This window comes from Serinus canaria, chromosome 3, assembly GCF_022539315.1.
Source record: "Serinus canaria isolate serCan28SL12 chromosome 3, serCan2020, whole genome shotgun sequence".
In the NCBI taxonomy this organism is placed as follows: Eukaryota; Metazoa; Chordata; class Aves; order Passeriformes; family Fringillidae; genus Serinus; species Serinus canaria.
Window position 1 is genome coordinate 27,929,617 of NC_066316.1, and position 24,928 is coordinate 27,954,544.

Below are 24,928 nucleotides of genomic sequence, written 5' to 3' on the forward strand. Positions count from 1 at the left end.
TCAGCCTAAACTGTTGGCTAGATTTCCCAGCAGAACTGGAGAGACCTTTATCAGGCAAGGACACCTGCTAGTGCTTTTTATGCTGAACACATCTTTCATATCTTCTTTTACATCATGGCAGAATACAGCAGACAAGGCAATCACAGGCAGACAAAGAAGCAACCCTGAAAGGCTCCTTTCTGATGATTGCTACTGTACTCTGAAAAGTCCACTTAATCAAAGAGAAGTCAGGAAAAGAGATGGCAAAATGAGTTGAGGGAATTGTTACCACATAGTCTTCCCTTCAAACCTGTGGCAAAATGTGGGTTTGCTACATTTTGCTCCTCCTCCAGCTCACCTAGGCTGTCCCCTCACTAGAGGAATCACCTCACACTGAGAAAAAACACTGAAATAAAGCAAAGCAGGTATTTGTCTCCCTTATGACAATGCTCTGGTTTTGGTGGCTCCACAGCATGTTCACTGTCCAAGTCTGGGTAACTGGCCCTGATGCAGCCAGCCTTAAAAGCACAGCTTCGTTTTGCTTATGGTTTTTCATCTCTGCTATTTTCACAAAATGCTCCTGGGCAATTAGAGTGACAAGAATAGAGTAACATGCCACACAATGGGTTGCTAAAGGACAGAGCAGAGGAAGACAAAGTCTGTGCAGAAAAGGATTAGACAGAAAAATGAAAACAGAGGGCATTTATTTTCTGATGGAAGAACTGAGGTAGGAATTGTGACGTCATCACAAGGAATCTCACAGATAACAGCAAAGGAGATAAACCGACCCAGCACGGTTGTTTCAAGGTTACCACTGCAATAGGTTATCAATTTTTAACTCCTTGTCTCCTACTAACTTTAAAAGATAATATTTTATTAAAGTGACTGTACTATTCTTGTAGATAAATTGTCTGCTGACGATAGAAGCCTCTGATAGAAGCCTCTTCCTGCAAATTCTGCTTCTTTAAATGATATGGGCTACAACAGCATTATTACTGCTTGAAGTAGCATAAAAGAAAACAGCTGGATAGGACATCCAACTCTAGAGGATATAACAAGAGCTCCTCAAGGCTGTCTATCACCTTTTCACTATGAGCAACAGCAGCACAAAGATGGTGAAGGAGGAGACAGAGGTATAAGACTCATCAGTACAGAATGGTGGGGGATGCAGGATAGAGGACAGAGCAGGCAGGAGTATAATTGCTGTACTCTCAGGTTAGGACAAGCCTCAGTCATCCTGTGCTGCGCTGTCAAAAAGTAAGATTAGTAAAACCAGGATCTGTCACAGCTCATTTAGTCCATGAGGCTACCCAAAGAGCTACTTTGAAAACCTTTCTAAAAAGTTCTTAGTAGAAAGTAGCAGCAGAGTGAGATTTGTCTTGGAAGTGTAGGGCATTTAGCACTATCCAAAGGCAGCCCCCCTGCACAGCTGAGGATAGCAGTCATGGGATAATTTTTGTATTCTTACTTCCCCTGCCTCTTTGCTACCCAAAGCCTGGTTCGTGCAGGGTTGCTACTAGTCATCTAGACCAAGTTCAGCAAGAAACAGTCTCTGTGATACTGCTTACCATATTGTTCCAGAGGCCCACAGCCATGAAAATGCAATCTTCCAGGATCTCCACTTGTGTCTTTGATGTGGTAATCAAACCATCCTTGCCCTGAAAGAGAAAGTACCTTGAGCATCATAAAATAATAAAGAGTATGGAAAGATTAGTTATTCAGTGACAGAAGATGTCAACCCATAAAACAATATTCATGTCCACAAGAAAATCAATCTTTGGTATTCTCATTAAGCCACTTGCCACTGATCCCAGTTACTACTGGTGTGTCAAGACAGAAAGATGCTGGTTTTGTAAATGATTGTTGCACATCAATAGGACAAGAAGAGCAGAGCAAGAACACAGCAGGATCACAATAGTGACACACAGTAAACCAGGAAGACATAGATGTGAACACATGAATCATTTGGAATAAAAAACACCTCTAGTTTATACATGCCTTTGAAAATTAGAAACGTGCAGAATTTGCCTTAAGTGGGCATGCTGAATTTTAAATGAAATGTAACTGCTGGAAGAGTTTGGAAGGTTACACATGGTGGCCTGCAGGCATACCACAAATCAGAAGAAATAAAGAATCCACCTGACACATGATGGCATTTAAAAAAATAATAGAGCAAATTACTGACAGAAAAAGTAATGCCATGAAAGTTAAAAGTCTGTTATTTGCATATGGACCATCCATCTACAAAAAAAGCCTGGCAAAAGATGACCCCAGCATCAAAAAGAAGGTTTTGCAAGACAGCAAATCCTTTGTTTTCCTGGAAGAAGAATTTCTTCTCCCAATTCACTTTGTTCTGATACTGATCTGAGGGGAGAAATGGAATTACCTCAAATTCGTGGAGCTATTATCATGACACTCAAAAACCCAGACCATGAATCTTTATCAACCTATTTTCCAAAAAACCACCTAATGTGATGGATTTTGATACCTCACTCCAAGTGAGCCATTCTCCAGAAAGTAATAGTCTCCCTCTTCATTGCCAGATCTTAGACAACCTGGACCTTTCAACTCCTCTTTAAGGACCACTTATACCAAAACCATGCCTGGCATCCCAGGCAGTCCCATCTTCATTCCCTACTGCCTCCACCAGAAAAAAAGTCTCAGTTCCCAGACTCATTGCAGGGAAATAACTGTACTTTCCAACATGGTTTACAAACACCTTTAACTTTTGTCCCTCTAACCTTTCTAAATAGTTCACATTACCCACTTTTTTTTGCCTTTGTTGTCAAACACCTGAGCATAAACAGGGATGAATATGGTGGTGACTACAAAGATATGGAAAAATCAGCAGCACTGACAGCTTCCAGACACTTGTGACTTTAGGTGCAGAGGTGCCAAAGCTTGATTTATCCTGGAGCATAGCATTCTAAAACACAGGATCTCTGACTGGTGCTGTTTAAATCAAGTTCCACTCTCAGGACTTCTGTGCCTGATCCTGAGGTACGTCCTTCCTGTACCTGGACTACCATTATCTTGCAGAATTACACAGCCTAGGACAAGAAGGCCTGCTGAATATTGCACTCAGTCTCAGCAGACACAAATCAGAAAGAATGGAGCAGCTTGAGTTTACTCACCAGTCCAAGCAGCAGATTTCTTCCTTGGACAGAAGGCTGAAGGACAATGGTGAAGTCATCCTTTTGATCAAACCTCTCAGACTCCAATAGTTTTTCCAAAGCATCCTAAATAGACAACCATTTAAAAAGAGAAGTATAATTGGGTAGAGAGTGTAATGTATGTGTGATTCATCAGGACTTAAAGTACATTTAAATTATCTCCATCCCTAATAAACCACAGAAATAAAATTGTGTAATCCAGAACAAACACAGTAATTTAATGAAATCTCATTATACAACAACTGGAACATCCTTTTAGCTATTAGAAAGATGGTTTACCATCATTTTCTTTGAAAGGGCAGCAAGCTTAGCAAGGCAATGAAATGTCATGTTTATTGCCAACTTGGCACATTTAAAAGAAACTCTAGCACAGCTGTCTTTGTCTTAACAGAAAATTTCCCACTTCTAAATTATGTGGCATTTTACTGGACAAGATGGATCATTTCTCTGATGGGATTTGAAAAATCCTAGGTTGCCAAAAGTTATGTAGACATTTGAAACTTAAAGAGATACTAAGATTATTGAGGTATAGATAGAACTTCTTGTCAGTACTCCTGAGGTAAGAAATGGGATTGGGATTGCCATGGACATGTGATAGAAAGGATGTTGCTCAACTTCCTCACCGCTATCCTCCCTTACCTCCTTGCTTCAGGCCAGTCTGGCAAATGAACAGACATGTCTAGCAATATGAGAGCCAAAAAACACAGAAGATGCCATACCTGATAGGACCACCTCAGTATGTTATCATGTAATGAGGAGTGTTCAACATAATTGCACTGATTCCTGCACAAAAGAATTAAAAACATGAAAGACATAATGAACTTTTGATAAACAAGGTGGATATCATGAATTCTTTTAAGCCACTGACAGGCACATACTAAAGAGTAAATTTTCTTGTTTGTGGGAAAGGCTACATGAAACAGGATAATTTTTGATATAAACATAGAATGATATATATTCCCATATCCAGACCTTTGTATCTCTTTTTGATTTGAAAGCCTAGTCAGTTGACAAGTATGCCAGACTTAGATTAGCACAGGATCTCACAAGCTAGCAACATGCTCAAGCTTAAAATAACAGCTGCACTAGTTTTCAAACATTTCTCTCCCTGTAGTCACACAGGAAAATCGAACAAACCCAAAATACTTCCACAGGAACTTTTTCTTTAGTATTTGACTTGAAGACCTGCATCTAGAAATGTGGATGGAAGCTGCAGAAGGTTATACATGCTAAAGGATAACTGGCACTGTCAGATTTCTGACCTGCAAGGTGAGATGGGTATACTGCATATTTTTGAAGCTAACTGGAGAATTCTGAGAGTTCCTAAAGGTGTAGGTGGGAGCAATATAAGATACTCCTAAGATTAGTCAGGTTCCAGCAAAATCTACTCCCTTGACATTTCCTGGATGGACCAGAATCTGAGAAAGTTTCTGGGAGGTTTTCAGACATAAGTATCTGTCAGGATCCTTTTCACAGAGCTCTAGCTAAACCCATTAAATGAGAGTTTTCTGATAAAGTGCTATTATCACTGCTGGTGAGTGAAAGAAATATGAATTCAGGACCAGAATCTTACCCAAGCCTAAGAGAGGAACCTCATAAAATACATGAAGAGAGTTATATGCCTAAAAATGGGGCTCATGTATTACTTTCAGTGTAGACACTTCTAGTTAGTAAGAAATTAGTAAAGGAGGGAACTCATTAAACCCCATTATGTCCCAAACTTCAGTGCCTAAAGTTAAGGCTCAGGACTGAAAGTGTCATCTGCTATTATCCTCTTTGATTCTTGAAATTTCTCATTTTGGTATGGATTTATATTTTCCTCTCAAAGCATAGCTCATAATGACAACTTAGTAACCAAATGCTGGAGGTCCTTATCTGGGACAGGATCTGGGACTGAGGCCATCTAACAAACCAGTGGGAACTGTGTTTATCAACCAGGTAAACACAGCTACGAGAGCATGCTGACAATAAGAAAGCAAATTGCCTTAAGTACAAAAGGAAATACAATTTCCCCAGAGGAAAAAAAAAATAGATCCACTTCAATTTATTTTTAGGGCCTTCAACACATGGCAAGGCCCATATTCCTAAAAAATCTTTTCCACATTTCTCACGTTTTACCCCTTCATGTTTGAGCAGGAGAAATAAGCTAAAGTGCCTCATGCAGCCACTTTTGAGCCTCTCCTCTCCTTGTATTTGTTAAGCACATGGTTACATAGCAGCCAGACCTCTTCCCCAGTTATATCAGAACATCTCCAAGGTTGTATCCTTGCAAGGCTTGTGAAACACTTCAGGATGACTATATTAGTACATATGGTGTCCTATGCCACAAGCACAGGGAAAAAAATTACTGTGGAATAAGACAAAGTGCCATTTCACCAGCTGTAAACTACTCTATCATAGCTGCTCATGTGCACACTCCTACTCCATTCTAAATCGGGACACAAACTACTCGTGCTTTTGTTACAAAGTACTGAGCAAGACAGAGAAATAGATGCAGTTATCATAAGGAACTGACAACTTGGATGTTCTCTACCCTAGCTAGCATACCCCAAGCCCAAGTAGAATCTTTCCAATAGCCTAATAATGTCCTTTAAAATCAGTTGCTCATCATTGATATGCAGACATTTAAACTTTTGAATCACCTACAGAGCTTCTGACTTGAGAATTTCAGAATAAAAGTATCACTGAATAAAAAACTGGGGGTAGCTAGATGATGCAGTTTTGTGACCATAATCTAAGTGCTAGGTCTGGCTGGGATGGAGTTAACTTTCTTCAAAACAGCCCATATGGTGCTATTTTTTAGATTTGTAGCTAAAACTATTGACAACAAACCAATGCTTTGGCTCTTGGTGAACAGTGCTTCCACAGCATCGAGGCTTTCTCTTTTTCCTTAACTCTGACCCAATATTTAAATATGCTGTCCAATTTGATAGGATTAAAAGCACTAGCTTCCTAGCAAAAATATATCTTTCAAAGAGAGCACATCAGAAACAAAGTGAAGACTTAAAATCTTTTACATTCCTTTGTACTAAGGGCAGAAAAACAGTTCAGCAGATTGTATCTCAGTCATAAAGTCAGTGCATACACCTAAGTATTTGTTGAACACCAGAAGACAGTGACAAAAAGTTAAAGAAACCTGTTACCTGGCATTACTGTAATCTTGGCACACAAGAGAGGCAGTTGTGAGCTCAGTGGAATCCACTAGATTTACAAAGGCCTTGGGAACCTGCAGTAATAAAGTAAAAATTATTCATGCTGGATTTGCAATTAAAGATCAGCAAGCAGCTATTATAGTAAATTACAGCTGCAACTTCACATGTATTACCCCTGGCCAGGGATTCTGCCTACATAAAATCGATTACCTAAGTCTTTGCCAATTCTGTCCTGAACCCTGATCCTCTGCCTGCTATCTAGGATCATCATTTATGAAGTACTTTTGACCATGCTTTCTTGACTGAGACACAGCAATTCATTTTACTAAACCAAAATGGCCACAAGCCAACCAAACTGAACTGAAATGAACTTGGAACTACCATTTTTGTGGCAACATACCAATGCAAAGCCGGGGACAAAACATCCTGCCTAACAGCACAAGCACTCATGCAACCCACCACAGCTCTCCCCCATGCAGAAAGCAGCTTTTCATTTACATAATGATATTTTACTTTCATAAGTGCACATAAACAGATTCTGGAAATAATAGTGGAGAGAATCTGAAGAGAATCTGTGGGTGGAATTTCCCCCATACACAACATTTGTCGAAGTCAGTTGGAGAAAAACGAGTGGTTGTGGTCTGATGCAACTAAACTGTAGCAGGTTTAGAATATGCTGTAGGCCTTCAATGCAGCAAAACAAAATTAATGGAAGGTGCTATTGAAATAATTCAGTTTATAGTCTGCTTTAGTAGAAATCTATCCTCATCTAGTCTACTATCATTAGTAGACCAAGATACAGTGCAGAATGCTTCCCAGAAACCATCCTAGATAAGCAGATAATTCTTAGCTCAGCCAGCTAGAAGACCTTTAGAAAGGCTGAGATTTTTTAATTAACACAAAATAAGAAAAAAGGTCTATGTTTTCTCTGGTCTGTAAAAGTCATCACCAGGGAGTTAGCAGCCTGTACACTGCCTAGGTGTTCCACACCAGTAATTAGATACCAGTTACTTTCACCAACAGCCCTGTTAAACATAACTTTCAGACCTAGACAGATGTACTCCAATTTTCACAGAAATCATTTAAAAAACACCCAAAGATTGAGTGGTACATTAGCTTGTGTTGCAAAACAGAGCAGTTACCCATCTATCCTTTCTGTTTGCATGTGTCAGCTTTTTAAAAACGGGAGCAAAACACTTAGCGAAAACAAACGGAGCCAGTGGGTTGATGTTAACGAGACTGGTGTTCTAAGTCATGTGAAGAGTGATACAAACTCTAGTCTAGTAGGGGAGACTGGAAAAATACACAAAGGATTCAGCTATTCAGGGTTGATGAATACGTCTTACCTTCTCATACAAAAAATCCAAGACAGCTGTAAGTTTTTCCAAGTTTTCCGATACACAGTTCTTCTGTAAATGAGATGAGAAAGGCCATCAAAACTGGTAGAAAAAACAGTTATCCATTTCCTAGAAGTCACAAACCCTGTGTATTGAGCTGTGTACAGAAGGGTTATTAAGAATCACTCTGTTCTAAATTCAGCCTTAGCCAGCAACAAGTAAATAACATGGGAACAAGTCTTGTAATTTAACTGCCTATAAACAGAGAACTTGGCACATATATTAAAAAAAGACAGGGATAGGGAAGAAAAGCATCTTTATACTTGAAGGTGGAAACCAGTTGTTCTACTAAGACATCTCAGACTAGGGATGGCAAATTAAGTACAGATGTTTATAAATACAAAACACATTGTGTTCCAGGAGCTTACATCATTGGATTGAGGCATCCCAACATCCCAGACCTAACTACTCCTTTGGTTCCCTACGGCAGAGAGCAGAGTATGGGAAAGTGTCTTAACTACCTGCCTTAACTGCTAAACACCCCACAAAGCACTCACCAGTTGTGTGGAAGCATAGGAGGAACATGAGGTTTCAGCACTAAAAAACACTGTGATCAGTTTCCAGTCATTTTGGAAGTCCATCATCTGGGAGGAAAAAAACAAAGGAATCGGATGACAAGTGATCTATTTGCTCTTCTCCTCTCTCACACACAGTTAGCTTGGGTTCAAAACCAGCAAGACCAAGCAGTAGTCCATGGCCCAATCCTGGCCATCTTGGTCCCTTCCATTTGACAAACCATCCAGCTTTTTCTTAAAGGACACAGTAAATGGATGGTTAGGCATCAAGTGATGCAATTAAAGCTGAACACAAAGCTCAGGATAGAGCCTGAAATTGCTGCTGCCATAGGAGACTCTACTGCAAAAGATGGGCATGGACAGCTTAGCACAGAACTTGATATTGTCTCTTTCCATCAGGAAAGATCTTGCATCTTTCCAACAGGATTACTGTACATGAACTGCTGAGAAGAGGTCACACTAGTGGGACAAAGACCGGAACAAAAAATCTGAGAGCTAGAGCCCCGCTCAGCTGTGCTGTGTTTGTTAGGCAATGCTGTCCAATCCTGAAGAGCCTTGGTTAGAACCACACAGTTCCAGAAACATCCATGCTAAATCCCTGTAGAGCAAAGAGGCAACAGCAGAATTGCCTTGGCAATTACATTTTCCCATTTTTTCAAGACTATTTTACAAAATAACATCATGGTTAAGAATAAAGGAGAAATGAATGCTTAAAGCTCCAGGATGGGACCTAAAAAGCACTCAGCCATGAGAGATAATTCAAGCTCTCACCAGCATCACCAAAGCATATTTAGGTCTTTATTGGCCTTTTTGAAAATATGTTCCTAAAAGACCACAAAGGAGCTGGAGAGACAAATACTGAGAATCATTATTTTGGGTTGACTTCTCAGAAACACTGGCACATTTACAGAGTGCAGCTAGCAGAAGTCTCACATCTTTAGCCAACAGAAAGCAAACATACTGGCTTCCCTACCAAGCTCTTCAGTTGCTTTGACAAAAGTAAAAAAGGTGGGATACTTCCAGAACAAAATTCTGCACTTGAAAAGCATAGAATTGATTCTTATTTACAACAGAAAGACTGAAGTCCGTTAACCTCAAGAAATGGCATTTTCTGTTTCAAAAGTTTTTTGAGTGCTGTTTAAGTATTAAACCACTTTACTGCCTTTTTCTGCTTCAACACCACACTTTCTGAATTGTTCTGTGCTTAAAACAAACCTGATCCACTTTCATGAGCTCCACTATTTCTTCAGCTTGATGCAGGAGGTCTCTGAAAAGAAGAAAGGAAGAGAGAAATTATGAAGGCATCAGTAAGGTTAAAGCTTTGACTGATTTTTACCATTGAATCAAACACCTTTTGAGGATTCAGGTTGGATTAATCTTTTCCTAAATGTGTTAAGATTAGACAATTGACTGTGCTACCCAGAGAGCTTTGGGTGATTAGTTCATATTCAGCTTCCAGACATGTGCACTTAGATAAAAAGAGCAGCTTAGTAGGCACACCTCAACTTCTATTTGAGCCAAAAATTTGTTTTGCAGCTATAAAAGAGACCTGATGTTAACTCAGGTGATACAGACCACAAAGCAGGGCTTTGTTCCTCCTGATTCTGACAGGTGCCAATTGAGCCACAGTGACAGCCTCTGCCAGTACCGAGCACAGTGAAGTGCTCCAGCATCAAAAATTTTCATCCTTCCCCTTGTACACCAACTGCCCAGCCAAAAGCCCCTCAGACTCACCTGGCTTGACTGTCTGGCATCTCTCCTGCTGTGCCAGGTGGAGGGGACACATGTAGGACCGAGGGGTTGAAGGTGCTAATGAGAGCTGAATGACACACCCAGGTTAGGAGATTTCTGCAGCCAACAGACTGCTACTCTGCTGATTCATTAAACACAGCTGAACTAAAACAGCACCAGAACCTGTAAAGTCTGAGGATCTCTTGGAAAGCACAAGAGGGATGCCCAAGCCCCTCTGCAGCTGTTTTTCTTGGTTCTATTCCTCACCTTGTGAAGTGAAGGCTTGTTGTCTGAGTTTGCCTCCAGACTCAGATCAAAAACCTCTGTCCCCATCTCATGTCAGCCACAAGTACTGTAGGTGGACTTAAATAGAGGCAGCTGTAGAAATGAAGCTATGGAGAAAGGCTACCCAGGGAAACTCATAAAACACCAGCAAGTTGCCATGTTTTAAATCCCTTTTACAGGGAAATAGATGTCACGCCAAGGAGTTAAGATACTAGGAAGATTATGTGGAGGGCAGGATCCTGGAGCTATATATTACACAGCATTTCAGTGGGCACAAAACTTTTACTTACAATACCCTTTAAGCAAGTAAAGCCTGCCTTCAGAGACAGCCAATAGGCAACCAATTCCCAGATGTGCCTCATCTATGGCAGTCCCAGTACAAATTCTAAACACTTGGCAGTTCTGGGCAGGCAAACCCACACAAGATTTCACTGGGCCAGCACAGGCCACAAGCACACACTAGCAGAGACTGTGTAGTGGGTAGAAATAAGAGGCCTAAAGCCCCTGTTGGGCATTTAAGAATCTTGCAGCAGCCTGTCACACCCTTTCTTCACTGCTGTTTGTTTACCCAGTCTCATCAAAGCCATCATGGACAACCCAAGCTGACTGAACTCATGTCCCCAGGTGCACCACTTCTCAGGCTTCCCTTACACCCCTGCAGTGTGCCTGTGCTGCACCTGCTCTGCAGCCCAGCAGAGCCCTGGAGCTCCTGCCAGCAAGCTGTTAAATTAATTTGCTGAGTTTTAGTGTGACAGCAAGACGCACCTGCTAAAGTTGCCACGCTTACTTCAAGGAAGTTCTTTCCTGTGCTATAGAAAGGGAAGAGAAAACAGGAAGTTCCTGTTATTCCATTTCTCAAAGAAAAATTATATTACAGCACAGCCTCAATTTCTTATTAGTTATGCAGCATCTCAGAGTGAAATTCCTGGCAGCTGTCGCAAGTAAGAATGGGGCCTTTCTTTCCCCAAACTGTCATGTCATCAGCTACTGCTGAGTAAGAACATAGTCTCAGATCTCAATTTTTTGTGTCTCTTTACCCTCTGCATGTTGCAGTACTTGTGCTTGCTTATACATAGGTATAAGTGATGCAGGGGCCTCTGTGTATACCCACATTCAAGTAGACACAGATGTTTTAAAAAAACTTAGTCTTAAAAGTTTATCTGTGCTGTGCTAAATCCTCATCTGGAAGGCTGTGACTCAAAAGATCTGCACAGACCTGCAGCTACAAGGTTTAGCCATATGTTCACTCATTGATTTGGATCTGCCAAAGGGGCATGGAAGAAGGAAATGGCATAAAGCTTATCCATGAAGCACTGGGAATCAGCCAAGCAGATTGAGTATCAGAAGTCCAGGATATATGGGCTACTGAGTTCTTTCTTAGCTCTGATAAATCCTTGCTTTCTAATCTCTAACTAGTGAATTATTATATTTACTGCCTAGGATTTATCACACAGCAATGATTCTTAATCAAGGGTACTGCAACCCTAAGGTAATTCTATATCCTGCATAAATACAAAAGATTTGTTACCAAAGAACAGGGAAAGTTTCAGTGTCCCAAAATGCTTTCTATTTTACATAGGCTTTTTCTTCCTCTCTATAAAACAACAAAAAATTGCTTGGGCCTAACTCCTGCACTGTGATACTACAGAGATTAGGATAATGAAACTCAGAAAAGCTAACTATAAATTCTTACCTTTGGAGTAAATCCTCACCAGATCCTGGTGTCTGTGAACAAAGAATCAATAAGAATAATATTAATTAAAGTGTAAACTAGAATAATATTAATTAGAGTGTAAACTAGACCTAGGTATGCTGTTCCCCTACCACATTTCAGTCATGTTAGAGATAGTACTGTTTTCTACATACTTTTCTCGATTGTGTTGTAATCACTCACAGATTTAGATTATTTTCCAGAACTTCCCTATTACAATGCATTTCATGATCTGGTAATTGTTTCTTAGTTACTGCTTTCATTAATGATTTTTTTACATATGGCTTAAAATAGAATATGATACATAAAACAAAATGCTAGTCTAGACCAAATTTCTCTGGATCTATTCCTACTCCTTTTCAACAAGGGACATGACCTGAAGTCATTTAGATAATTTACAAAGATGGCACTCAGAGAGAAGAGTGTCTGTTAAAAAGAAACTACATCAATAGAGGAACTTCACTGATTTCAGAGAGTTTAATGAGGAAACAGTGACAGAGATGTTTGCTCTAGGAAAGCAAACATTCCCTAGAAGAACATTACATGTTTTTCTGTGACATACCCACAAACAAGAAGGACACCAGAACAAAGAAGACTTGTTCCAAAGGACCATGCACCTGATATGGGTGAAGCACCCTTGCATTCAGGACAATAAATGTTTTCAAAAGAGAGAGGTACTCACAAGGAGCCCAGAAGTGCTGATTTTGTAAAGGAAAAGTATGATATATTCATCTCAAATTTGAAAGTTGCATTGTAATGAGGGAAACTCTCCCCCATTTTTCACAGTCGCAGCCTCTCCAATGGCTATCAATTTTTGCTCTACAGGCTTTTCTACACTTCCTCAAAGCTTGAGAATTGTGGTTAAATGCTTTTAATTGGGCCTCAAATCAGTTTCAGATATTCACTTCCAACTATTAAGACAAATAAAGATCATCCAAATCTAACTACATTGTTACAGGCAGGAGAACTTTACCCACTGATCTACACAGCAGAAACATATCTTTGTGACTCTTGGAGAACTTCTGCCTTGTAGGTAGAAACCAGTTTCTACAGAAAACACCTGATGAGGTGGAAAATCTACTGCATTTCTCAACAATTTGTATTTGTTCCAGTTTGAATAACTGGAAGAAGATGCTGGGAAAATTCAATCTGTTATGCTCATTGTTAGGAAAATCCATGCACTCTAATCAAATACCATGGTTCTCTGCAAGAGCACTGTGATCACACTTCCTCCTGCACAAAGTCAGCTGGCTATTTTTAGACACAGGGTACATTGGAACACTGAACAGCAGGTATTTCCAGCCATTTTTTCACCAGAAGTCTTTGATGCTTGTGGAAAGACTGAAGTCCTGAACACCCTGAGACCCCAAACTACATCATCAGCTGACTTCATCATCACAATGGAGGAAATGGGTCACATTCAGCACATTTCCTGCTTCTACTTACTCTTTGCCAACTTCCTATTGCAGTGACTGCTTTAATGTCAGCTGGCCTTAGAGCATGAACTGCAGAAAAGCAAAAGATTTCAGGTTACAAAAAAACCCAAAAAATAACCCCAAAAGAAAGTTATGTTCACTAGTATACTAAAACAAAGTTGGCTAAAATGGTAACAAATCAATACTGATTGATTTGATTGGAGGTTTTAAACTAGTCAGAAAGCATGAGAAACATTACTCAGGTGCTCAGCACATACTTTGGGTGTTTAGAGGCACTGAAATGCTCAACCATCAAGCAAGAAAAGATCAAAAAACACTGCTGGGAATGACTGAAGTAATAGTGGCATCCCCAATCACCAGCTGAAGAAACAAAGGTAGAAAAGTAATCACAAGTGGAACAAAAAACTAAGGAGTTTATAGAGCCTAGCTCCACTTCAGTCAATCCCATGCACAGACATCTCCACAAACAGCTGATTTCTGCCCCAGCCCATTCTCAAATAATTTTGTGAGCGAAAGCCTCTGCAAAGACAATATCAAACACAAACCTGAAGATGAAGGGGTCTCAGGGAACGTCACCTCCTCACATGAAAACTGCAAGCTTCTTAGAGCCTTAGACATAAACAAATAAATATGGTTGAGTGCTTAGACCTAACAAGGAAATTTGTTGAATGAGGGGTCCTACAGGCTCCATTCTCACACCTAACCAAGATTTTACTCATGGAAACAACTTCAAAGAACAATTACACCTCTGTTAGAAATACATGGGAACACAGATCTGGACAGTTGCATTTTCAGTTAACTTTTCTACAACTTGACACTTTCTGCTCAGTTTTCTTACTGGCTGCCACAGCACTGGGCCTGAGCAAACAATGAAATGTGCCAAACACATCCTGCCACATCCATTGCTGCAGTGACTGCTTAATCTACTGCAGACATCTCTGCGTGCCAAGGGGCACCCAACTGACACAACAAAACATCTCCAACACACAACAGGAAAGGCAGAATGAACCAATTCTGGCTCCTTAACACCACCTGGCCAGGTGATCAGAGAAGGCAAGGATGTGAGTGATGTTATTCACTCAGTGTGAGAGACAGCTCAGTACCAGCAGGAACATTGTTTCATGCCATCCTATATCCTTATGGCAGGCACAGCCCAACACCAAGTGCTTTAAAGGGACATGAAAGGCAATCTTTGCCTCCTCAGGTGACTTGGCAAGGGGCTCCCCCATCACAGTGACCATGAGTGGCTATCTGACCATCCCTAATACCTAAAGGTGAAATCTATATAGTGACCAGGGCCAGCAAGGTACCCACACACTCCCTAGTGCCCAGCTGGAGGACTTTAATGGGAGAGACACTTCTTGCACTGTTATAAAGCAAATACCAGTTTAATTCTGTATTTCTAAGAGAGCAACAGAGGATCTAGGAACAAGTGCTAACCACAAACGACCTACATACAGGATATGCAACCTAATAACAAACACTGCTCCGAGAAAACCTCATTTCCTCATTGTGTTCTGTAATCTTGCAGCTGCACTATCACATTGCTGACTCACTGGCTTTGCATTTCTTCTTTGCAGAAGCAGTTTAGAGCAACAAGCTGTATTCTTTCTTCTTCTGCCTGCCTCAGAGGAAGAAACAGCTTGACAGGTAATAATAGGTATTGAAAACAGGAAAAAAAAAAGAAAGTTGTACTCATACTTTACCTCTAGTTTTTCATATTCTTCCTGATCATCTGCATTACCTTAAAAACATAAAAGAAAGGGTTATGCTATATTTTTTTTTATCTTAGGGGAAAAAAGCTTCATAAGACTTAATATACCTAAAAGCACAGAATCTGGAGAGAAGGCACCTTTCTCATCTGCCCTGCTTTCCAAAGATGAGGCTCACCCCAACAATCAGACATATTTTCTTTGATTTTGTATACCAGAAAAATCTTTTAGCTATTGTAAGCAGGTGAGATCTCTTGAAATTAGTGGAATGAGATGAATTTATAGCAACAGGTGATGGATGAACTGCTGGTGGATCCCCTCAAACAACCCCATCCTCCACAGGCCTTCCCTACCTGTTTTCCTCTTCAACACATTTCATACACTGCTGTAGTCTCATTCTATCCAAATTTAGAGTAGTTTGAACATGTACAAGGTGAAACTCTTTAGAAAGGAGCAATTCACATTAATCTACATCTTCCACAGTCAGGGAGCAGCATAACACTGTTGTGAGTTTGCCATAGTGATACAGAAACAGCTGCAATTTCTTCTCTTAGTAGGGTGTTGGCAGACAAAACAGCCTGTGGAGCCAGGAGTCAGGCCTGTAGATGTTTCAGTAAACATTATTCTCTTTCCTTGAGCATACACTTGGATTTATGCAAATAGATTTTGGTTTATTCCAAAATTTCCACAAAGATAGCCACAAAGCCTAAGTCAGCTGAACTTCAAAGCATGCTCTCAGCTGTTCTTGCTTGCCCCACTGAAGCCACCAGCATCCAGCAAGTCCTATACAGAATTAGAATAACTGCCCTTTAATAGCCAGGAGCTATTTTTGGAATATTTAGCCCTGCTGAGTACTTGTGGCTTGTACACCTTTCTTTCCATGTCAATGACAGAGTAAGAGCTGGGCCAGCTCAGTCCAGCAGGTGAGGCATCCTCGGGTGTAGGGCAGCCAGTGGTGCTCAGGCTGCAAAGAGATGTGTCTGGCATGGGCAGGGGACTCTGGGCAGCCTCTGGGGACATGGGTACCTGTGCACACAGGTCAGTGTGGTGGCACAAAGCCACTACTGCTCCCCATGACTGCCTCAGCCTGTCACCTGTGCCACACTACATGACCACATTCAATAAATGGCAGCAACTTCTATACATGGTTTTTGTCCCCTACCTGGGTTTCAGCCATGAGCTATTTGCAAATTTTTATTATTTTTACACTACTTTGTAGAAGGTTGAGACAGTTTCCTAGCTGTTGTGTGATATATTTTTCACGTTTCTGCCTGTTCAATCTGTGGGTTTTGATGATGCTTTACTCAGGGCAATAACCAGAACCCCAAGTCTGTTTGGGATACTGGAGAAAAAAAAAATGAGGGACTTGTCTGCATCACACAAATCTACTGCAGGAATTCAGTATCTGAGAATTTTAACACTAATTTCAACTACATTCGAGAATAGCTCCTTAGGTTACATTGAGAGAGAAAGAGGATCTAGCCCCAGTTTCCAGGACTCAGGGAGATGGAGGAACAGGTTTTAGAACAAAATCCCACACCTAGTCTGGGATTTTGCCCCTGACAATATCCAAATGCAGATGCTTAGGCAAAGAATAGGGAAAATACAGTTGTATTTCCATTTTCTCTCCTCCCAACTATCCGTACTATTGTGCTCCCCGAGCAAGCAATTACTCAACCTTGATGAGCTCCCTGACATCTTTCTTCCACAGATTTGCCTATTTGTTTTTCTAATACTTTCACACTTTTGGCTTTCCCCAAGAAGTGTGGCAAAAGATGCTTCATCACTCAATTACATGTTGGAAAAAAGTACTTCTTATTTGTTAATAACCTGATTGTTTCCTTGTTGCTCTTGTAAAGAGCGGTCATTCCCTCGTTTCTGCAAAATTTGCCATTTTGCATGCACCTGTATGTCTTTATCATATACCTACCCCTTCTTCTCCAGGCTGAAGAGCCAGTTTCTCTGATCTCATGTTGAAGTTTTTTCCTATGTCTGACCACTCTCCCCCTTTATCCCCCTCCTAGATTTTACCACATCTTTTTTGAGATGAAAAATCCAGACCACTGACAAGATGCAGTTGAACTGTGGCCCTGTACACAGCAGTGGCAGCAATGTGTTTTTTATGCTGATCTCTTGATAACTGCTGAAATAATTTCTCATGATTATCACTAACACTGATATCTTCAAATAGCTGTGTTCTGGGGTCAAGCAGTATCTATTCAGAGTTCACCACAGCACACAAATAGATAAGAGTAATATATAAGGGGAAAACTTAGTCTAAATTTTCCTTCTGAACATCCTGAATAGCTTTGCTTCAGCAAGTTAGAATCCACCCTTATCCAGAGCACTTCTGAACATGTGCAGAGCCCACAACCCAACAGATCAATATGAGCATCACAGTTAATAAAATGGACATGTTCATGTTTCTGCTTGGCTCACTCCTTTGGGTGGATATCATTTAGTCCTGGCAGTTCTTTTACTATTTGTCATCAGTTTGTTCAAGGATTTGGTTGTTACTCCTCTTGTCCCCTGCGCTGAAAGGCTTGGAGGGCAAGGCCTTTTTTAAGCTGTTATGCAAGGACACCAAAGACAAAAAGAATTTGTCAGGCTTCAGGCTTCTTTTATACATCAGTCAGTCCTACAGACTCCATGTTTCAGAAGAATTTGGAAAATGATTCCTTTAAAAATGATTCATTGTTTCTCTTCAGATTAATTTTTGTCTTAGATGATTAAATTTTAACCACTTCAGTTTTCTTAGTTTGTTTTGGATTTACACTTTCCATAGGATGACTTTTTCAACTCCAGCTACTCCCAGTATTAAAGTTACTCCCTTACTATACCACTGAATAATTCTAACTTGTATTTTCAATTTTCTTGACATAAAAAAAAGTATTTTTTCAGACAATTCTCCCAAAATTTGGTAGAAAGATTCTAACTACTTCCTCCCTTGCTCTTACAGTTAATATGTTTCAACAAACAATTCTTATAGGCTGCTATCAATCAACATCTTTTTTCCTGGATAAAGTTTTCAGAGGAACTGCAGCCACCATGCATATTTTTCACTAAATTAAAAAGCTCAGATGTTATAATTTCTTCTGATTACTTCAGGAACCAAAACCTCCTACAGTTTATTATTTATCAGAGCACCTTAAAATCCTCTGAAGATAGTGACCATCACAGCCTACTGCTAAGGTAAAGCACTATTACTAGTTATCATTATTTTCTTACAGGCAGACACCTGAAGCACAGAGCCAATAAAGACAAAGCATACACAGCATTTTCAGTCTTGAGCACCTACCCAACCATCACTGGCACCAAACATGGATTTCAGAGACCCAGTATAGGGAATAAGGGCTCCACCCTACCCTGAATATTACAGAAATCTGAACAATACCTGGAATGCCAGGACGCTGAGCTTTCACTTAATCTTCTATCACTGAAAAGAAGATGGATGATCATAGCTATGAATTCAGAGAAAGCCTCTGTTCCTTGCTTGAATTTCTGCACCATTTTGGCACAGATCTCACTGTTAGTTTAATTGTTTGGTGATGTTTCTCTCACCAGAATGCTTCAGTGCCTAAGACACAGTCTATCCCCAGAACAGTGCAAACCAATGAACACATCTTCATCAAAAAAATTATCAAACATACACAAAACTGCATTTAAGATCACAGTTTTACTCACAGATTTTCTTCATCCTGCTTCTAAAACTCCTGCTATACACCCACCTTGCAACAACTAAAAATAGAGGTTCCCAAATACTGTGCAATGCAAATTTTCAAAGGGCCTTCCAAAACTTACCTTCTGAGGAGAGCAACCAAAGGAACAGCACACCTAACAATAGCTTCATGGTAATCACCTCTATGAATGATAATCCTGGAGTGCTCTGTGTTAGATGTTAAGGCTGAAAAGAAATAAATTCTCCTCCTTTATACCTTAAAAGCTGATAACTCAGCAGCCATAAAACTTATTAGCTTCTACCTTTGGAAAGCAAAGTGACGATGGTATCTCATTTCATTGCCCATCCAAGGGTCAAAGAAGGGCACAGCTCCTCTCACTTTGTTCGGGCACAGCTCCTCTCACTTTGTTCGGGCACAGCTGGCCATTTTTCAGGAGAATTCTCAGCAAGTCTAAGGACCAAGATCACATGAGTCAGCTTCCAGCAGGGTCAAGGCTCTTTCAGGCAATACATAACATATTAGTTTGGCATAGCCTGCCTCTGCCAGGAAGGGAAGGAGCCTCTGCTCCTGAGGTGACAAGGACAACTGAACCCTATGCAGCAGCCCACACCCACCCAAAGAGGAAGGTTGTGCTCTTCCTTTTGTCTCCTTCCCTACCTGTGCTACTTTCTTGCCTTCAACCAGACTCACGCTGTGCCTTTTTCTCTTCCGATAGTTCCACTTCTGGCAGATTCTCCTTCACTGGAGAGAATTTGCCATGACAGAGCAGTGCCAGACAAGCAGGATCAGTAACTCTGCCCTCACACTGCACAGGTCTCCAAACCCCTTGCTGTGACAATATCACAGTAGCAGTCACTTCAGCAGAGTCAAAGAGCGTGCAGAAATGCCAGCTAGGCTGTGACACAACACCCCCCATGAGACCACTATGCCTCAACTACAGCATCAGGGTCAGACCTCTGAAGGGCAGCCTGCTGTCCTCACAAAAAACACCAGAGTGACCTTTGGCCTCTTCTCAGACCACAGACACCCAGAGAGAGCTCCTACATGAATAATGGGAGTCTGCTTAAGTAAAGAGCTTTAAATGCTTAAATAAGCCACTAACACACCCAACTCAGGCAGTCTAATCCGTCCTTCAAAGGAGTTTTTGTTTATTTTGGCTTTCTGCTCTTTCATGATAGAAATTTGACATTCTTTGAAGGAACTTGCTAGAAGTAGATCTTGTGCTCATTTCTTTTCAAAAACCAGGAATGCTATATTAATTCTGAACATGAACAGCTATTGTTCAGAGCAACATGTAAGGAGGAATGTACATAGACAGGGGAAAGCATTCCTCTACCCCCTGAATCTCCACCCTCAACTCAGCAAAAGCATACCAGCACAAGGGGCTTCTCACTTCACACACAGCTGGAGGTTCAAGTCTGAGAGGGATGAGCTCATTCTGCTTGGGGGTCTCACACCTGAAACAGTCTGACACCCAAACTCCTTTAACCAGTAAGGTAATGAAAAGATAAAGTCTTACTCACTGTCAGGGCACAACACCACACCAGCAAGCCCTGCCTGGGCTGAGCTGCAGTGGAAGTCCCAAGCAGCTAGTCAGAATGATGGAGGTTCAGGTGAGGCTGGTCAGCAGCATTATCACCTCTCAGTCAAGGTGGCATTGCACAGTCTCAGCATGGATGAGAGTTACCTTTGGTGGGTTTTGTCATTACACCCAAGGGTTTATGGCTGCTTCACTCCTCAAGGGAAAGCTCTCATTATCAAAAGTCTAAGAAACAGACTTCTTGAAGACCTGGAAGTGTTTAAACCCCCAGAAAGCCTCTTCCTCATTGTACACCAAGAAAAACATGAAAAGGAAGGTAGCAATAATTCATTCATTTACCAGAAACCACAGATCCAAGAGTAATTTTAGCCTTCAAACACTGTGACATGTTCCAGAAGCAAAACAGCATTAACTTCAAGGCTTGCAAATCTCTTGTAAACACTCCTTCCCACAACCAAAGGATCAAAATAGCTCCTAGACTGAATAGCAAATAACAAGTGGCAGCAAAGATCAAAAAAGTTTGCAAAAGGGAGAAGAGAGAATTTTCAATTAGATACAGAATGTGTCAGAGACAAATTAAGCCTTTTACATTATTGCAAGGACAAAGCTAGATGCAGCTACAGAAGATAAGGAGAGCTCCAGACCATAAACCAACCCTCAGCTGATGGTATTTAGGAATATCAAAGGGAATTGCACCCAAGCAGCTGATTGCCTAATGATCAACACAGAACATCTTGTGTCTTCCTTAAAGTGCCTGCTGCTGCTCAGGTGGGACAAGGAGCTAGCTAGGCCTGGTAGTTAACCCTGCCTGAATCGTGTGAGTCTTCTTGCTGCTTGCCCTGGATGGAGAGGGCTCATAACTGAACTGGCACAGAAGAGTTTTGAGTGAAATTTGGTGGTGAAAAGCAGAAGTTTTGTGCCTTGGTATGTTCTCAAGCAAAGGACCTGTTTCACAGGTCTACACCCAACCTTTTGTGCAAAAGACCACCAAAAAAAAAAAAATAGTCAAGTCCTAGTTACAGTTTTAAAGCCAGCAACACCCAAACAGATACTCAAGCACGGGTGCTAAAGCATATTAGCCAAACTCTTTGGTTCATTGCTACATTTTTAGGTGGCTTATAATATGCTTAAATCTTCACCTTTCACACCTGGTATAGGAGCCACAGCTGGGAAGGCCATGGGATTTTTTTTAGCTTGTCTTTAAGGTTTTCCTTACCTCCTCTGTTAAACAGAGCTTTTTCTGGCATTTCTTTTATTGATACAGAGTACCAAAACCCAAAAACTCTTTCAACCTAAGGCCTCACTTATAAGACCACTGCTTTGAAATACAAATAATGAAAGTATGGCTGTAGATCAAAAGAAGAAAAACCCCAACAATAAAAACAAACAGACGAAAAACTCCATAGCACTTGACCACTCATAATTAAACTCAAGATGTTTGTACTTGTACTGAGTAAGTTAGGGAGTTAGCTTGCTCAATTGCTAATAAGCAAAGGTCATTTATCAGTGGATAATGTTCTTGCATCCACAAAACTATCACATTACACTGGCATAGCAGAGCACTTCTTGTGGAAGTACAAAGCAGACTTAGTTTCCATTTCATTTGAGGATAGAGCCTGTTTGCGACCTGTCACTGCTCCAGCTAATCCTACTGCCTTGGCAAGGCATTAGATCTTGAATTTTGTACTTAGGAAGAATATCCCTGAATTATTTCATCTATGAGGCACCCATCTGTGATGGGTAGGACATGACAGTGCTTACAAAAACGTTAGGAATAAATCACATACAAAAGCAAGACATGTCATATGTCCTTGTGATGTGGTGCTGTTGCCTCCTCCTGCTGTGATTCACACTGCTGGTAAATTTAGTGCATACTCTGGACCTAAACAGAAGATCTTCCTCCTCAGGGAAGTTCAGACATGCAGTAGAGGGTGAGGAGATCAAGTGAGGCCAGGGGCAGGCAGGGACATGAATCATCGGGCAGCAGTTCTGCGGCAGCAGGCAAGAGAGCTGCACAGCTTGAAGGAGGCTGCTACCACCTGCTGGAGGGAGCGCAAATCCTCCAAGGAACGAAGAACACAAAGAATGCGGAACTGGAAAGCACTGATCTGCATATGGTCAGATTAGTGACGGTGGGCAAAAGGCCTTGTGATGCACTCCTCTAAAAAACTCGGGCTTTTGGAGTCACACGTGAGGAGGATATAAATTATTTCTAAAATGGCTTTAGAAATTAAATCTTGGGGGAAAAAAGAAAAAAATGCAAACACAAGGCCTCAAATACACTTCCCTAAATTTTTCTAAACTCAGTGCATGGTTGGACTCTGGCTTTTATAGTTAGGATCTGCCTAGCTGCTACAAAGACCTGAGCTGTGGCAGTAAGTAAAATAAGCAGGGTCACCACTTCAATTATACCCATTTTTGGATGAGCTATGAGGCAGTGTTCTCCAGCAAGCACCTACCAGCAGCTGAAACATAACAAAAACTCTGATCCAATGTTAATAATTGAATGAAGCTTGAAATTTCTTCCTTGTGCCTTAAGCAGGGCACAACCTCCCACACAGATTGTTTGATTGCTTGCTGAGGGCACAAGCCCTTTAGCCACTCATCTGTGGCTGGCACCAAAGTACAGCCTAAAGTCCACCTCCACAGACTGGTCGGTGCTGCTAAGAGGCTGGTGGTGTCCAGCCTGCCTTTGCAGTTTGTGCATCTGCCACAGGTGCATCAACCCCCACCGCCTGTCACAAAAACACAGTGCCCTCTGCAGCAAAAGCTGGAACTGCTCCTCACTGCCTATTTCAGCAGCTGCTGGGCCTTTGGTACAGCTGCAAGGCTGCTGAGGACTCTGAACAGCCAGAGAACAGCAGAAGCCAAGATTTAAAGATCCTCTACTAAAGACTCTTTTTACTGACTTTTCTGTATTGTGAGGATTCGCTTGAGTCTGTAAACAGCAAGAAGCTGGGGACCAGATACTTCCTGTGGCCTCCTCAGTTGGCCCCTTGGTTATCAAATCAGGAGATAAAGCTCATTTCTGGGGAGCCCTGTTTACAGCCACAGACTTGAAAGGGTTCACCAGCGCTACCACAGCCTCGAGAAAGCAGTGCTGGCAGGAAGGCAGATAGAAAAGGGAAGCAGTCTGCCTGCCTCTGATAGACAGTGATGGCATTGGATGGCAGGCACCAGAAAACATGTGCTCCCTTCCTGTGTCTCTGGGTGAGTTTGTTGCTGCTCACATGCAAAGTACCTAATTCTCAAACATTTGCATGGAAGTCAGGTAACTAAATAAACACCACTGTGAGCTGAAGGAGTCATCTCAAAGTGCTGTGTTACTCTGTAAAATAAAAACATGACTATTCCCTTTCTCCTGTTCTTTTCCATTAAGCTATAAAATTCCCGAAGCAGTGCCAGCTTTTGGCTGTTTGTGTTCACACCACAAAGGGGCTCTGTTGTCAGCCAGAGATGTAATTGCAGCAGCCACTGTGGGAAGCTCCTGACTCTCCTGTGCTCTCTGAAGCTCTTCCCACATGAAGGTGCAACATATAGATTCTGTGGGGTCAGTCTGTCTGGGTGCCACGGTGTCCCAGACTTGTTGGTCCACCTATGCACATCCTAAAAATCCTCTGTTCACCTGACTCCCCGCAGAAATTTGTTTCTCAGCCTGTCTTTATGCATCAAAAAATGTATTCCTTTGACCACAGTAAGCCAGCCCCAGATGTGCTATATTCCTTGTGCATCATTAATACTTGTGCTGCTCTTGAAAAAGGAAAAAGAGAAGACTTTTGGTCTTTCGCTATGCTACCACTTCTTCTTCAAGTGGTAGCATAGCGATTGAAATGGGGAGAGGAAGTAAGGCTGCTTTTCCCCATATAGGATAAGACAGTTTGACTTTTCTGGCTGCATTTGCACCAAACTCTTAGAGACTTTTACACCCCACAGCCCTCAGGGTTGCTCAGTTTTTGTCCATTAGCAGCAGAATCTCTTGGAGCTAGGAGCATATGGCTTGGTATGCTCCCTTCACATACTTCACACAGCACAAATTGTGCCAAACACGTCCTCCCATCGTAGTGTTCACCATCTATGCAATGCTCTGATCTGCTCTCACCTGTTTTGTGGCCAAAAGAGCCAAACCTGGGCTGTCCAGGTGCTCTGTGTCTTTCTTTCATCCGGTGGAACTGCACTGAGGCAAGCCTGGGGGTAACAGAGTCAGTGCTTAGAGAAGGGGGCTGAAAGGCCTTTGGACACAGACACACTTATTTTACTAAGGGACCGTGCAAGGCCAGGCAGCTGAAGCCTTCTGTAAGTGTGAAGAGGTGCTAACAGACACTAAATTTTCCTTTTGTGAGGCAAAGAAATCACAGGAGGACAGCAAGCAAACACCATCAAGTCAATCTTAAACCCGAAGTTCACACAGAGCTCAGCACTCCAGAAAGGGAAGCAAGTAAATGGGCATAAAATAAACAGGAGGGGTGAGCATACAGAAACTACGGGAGCCAGACTGGACTAGAAATATTTACAGTGCAGGGCAGAAAGGAGCATCGGTGCTCTGGGTGGAGCTCATGGCCAGCTGGCCTGGGTGGCAAACTGCGTGAGGAGGGTCACGCCTGCTTTAGCCAGCTGTAA

The 24,928-nt window shown here is 41.5% G+C and overlaps 1 protein-coding gene across 1 annotated transcript in view; it reads right to left on the bottom strand.

Annotated features, from left to right (window-relative positions):
* Positions 1-18,941, bottom strand: part of PLB1 (phospholipase B1) — a 77,654-nt gene extending 58,713 nt beyond the window's left edge. The window contains exons 1-14 of the mRNA XM_050971876.1: positions 18,893-18,941; positions 15,086-15,123; positions 13,925-13,988; positions 13,390-13,448; positions 11,926-11,957; positions 10,998-11,041; positions 9,951-10,035; positions 9,432-9,483; positions 8,199-8,285; positions 7,651-7,713; positions 6,296-6,378; positions 3,872-3,935; positions 3,114-3,218; positions 1,548-1,637 (exon numbers count right to left, since the gene is read on the bottom strand). Coding sequence (XP_050827833.1) covers positions 1,548-1,637; positions 3,114-3,218; positions 3,872-3,935; positions 6,296-6,378; positions 7,651-7,713; positions 8,199-8,285; positions 9,432-9,483; positions 9,951-10,035; positions 10,998-11,041; positions 11,926-11,957; positions 13,390-13,448; positions 13,925-13,988; positions 15,086-15,123; positions 18,893-18,941 — 915 coding nt within the window. The remainder of the gene's footprint in view (positions 1-1,547; positions 1,638-3,113; positions 3,219-3,871; positions 3,936-6,295; positions 6,379-7,650; positions 7,714-8,198; positions 8,286-9,431; positions 9,484-9,950; positions 10,036-10,997; positions 11,042-11,925; positions 11,958-13,389; positions 13,449-13,924; positions 13,989-15,085; positions 15,124-18,892) is intronic.
* Positions 18,942-24,928: the final 5,987 nt, after the last annotated feature.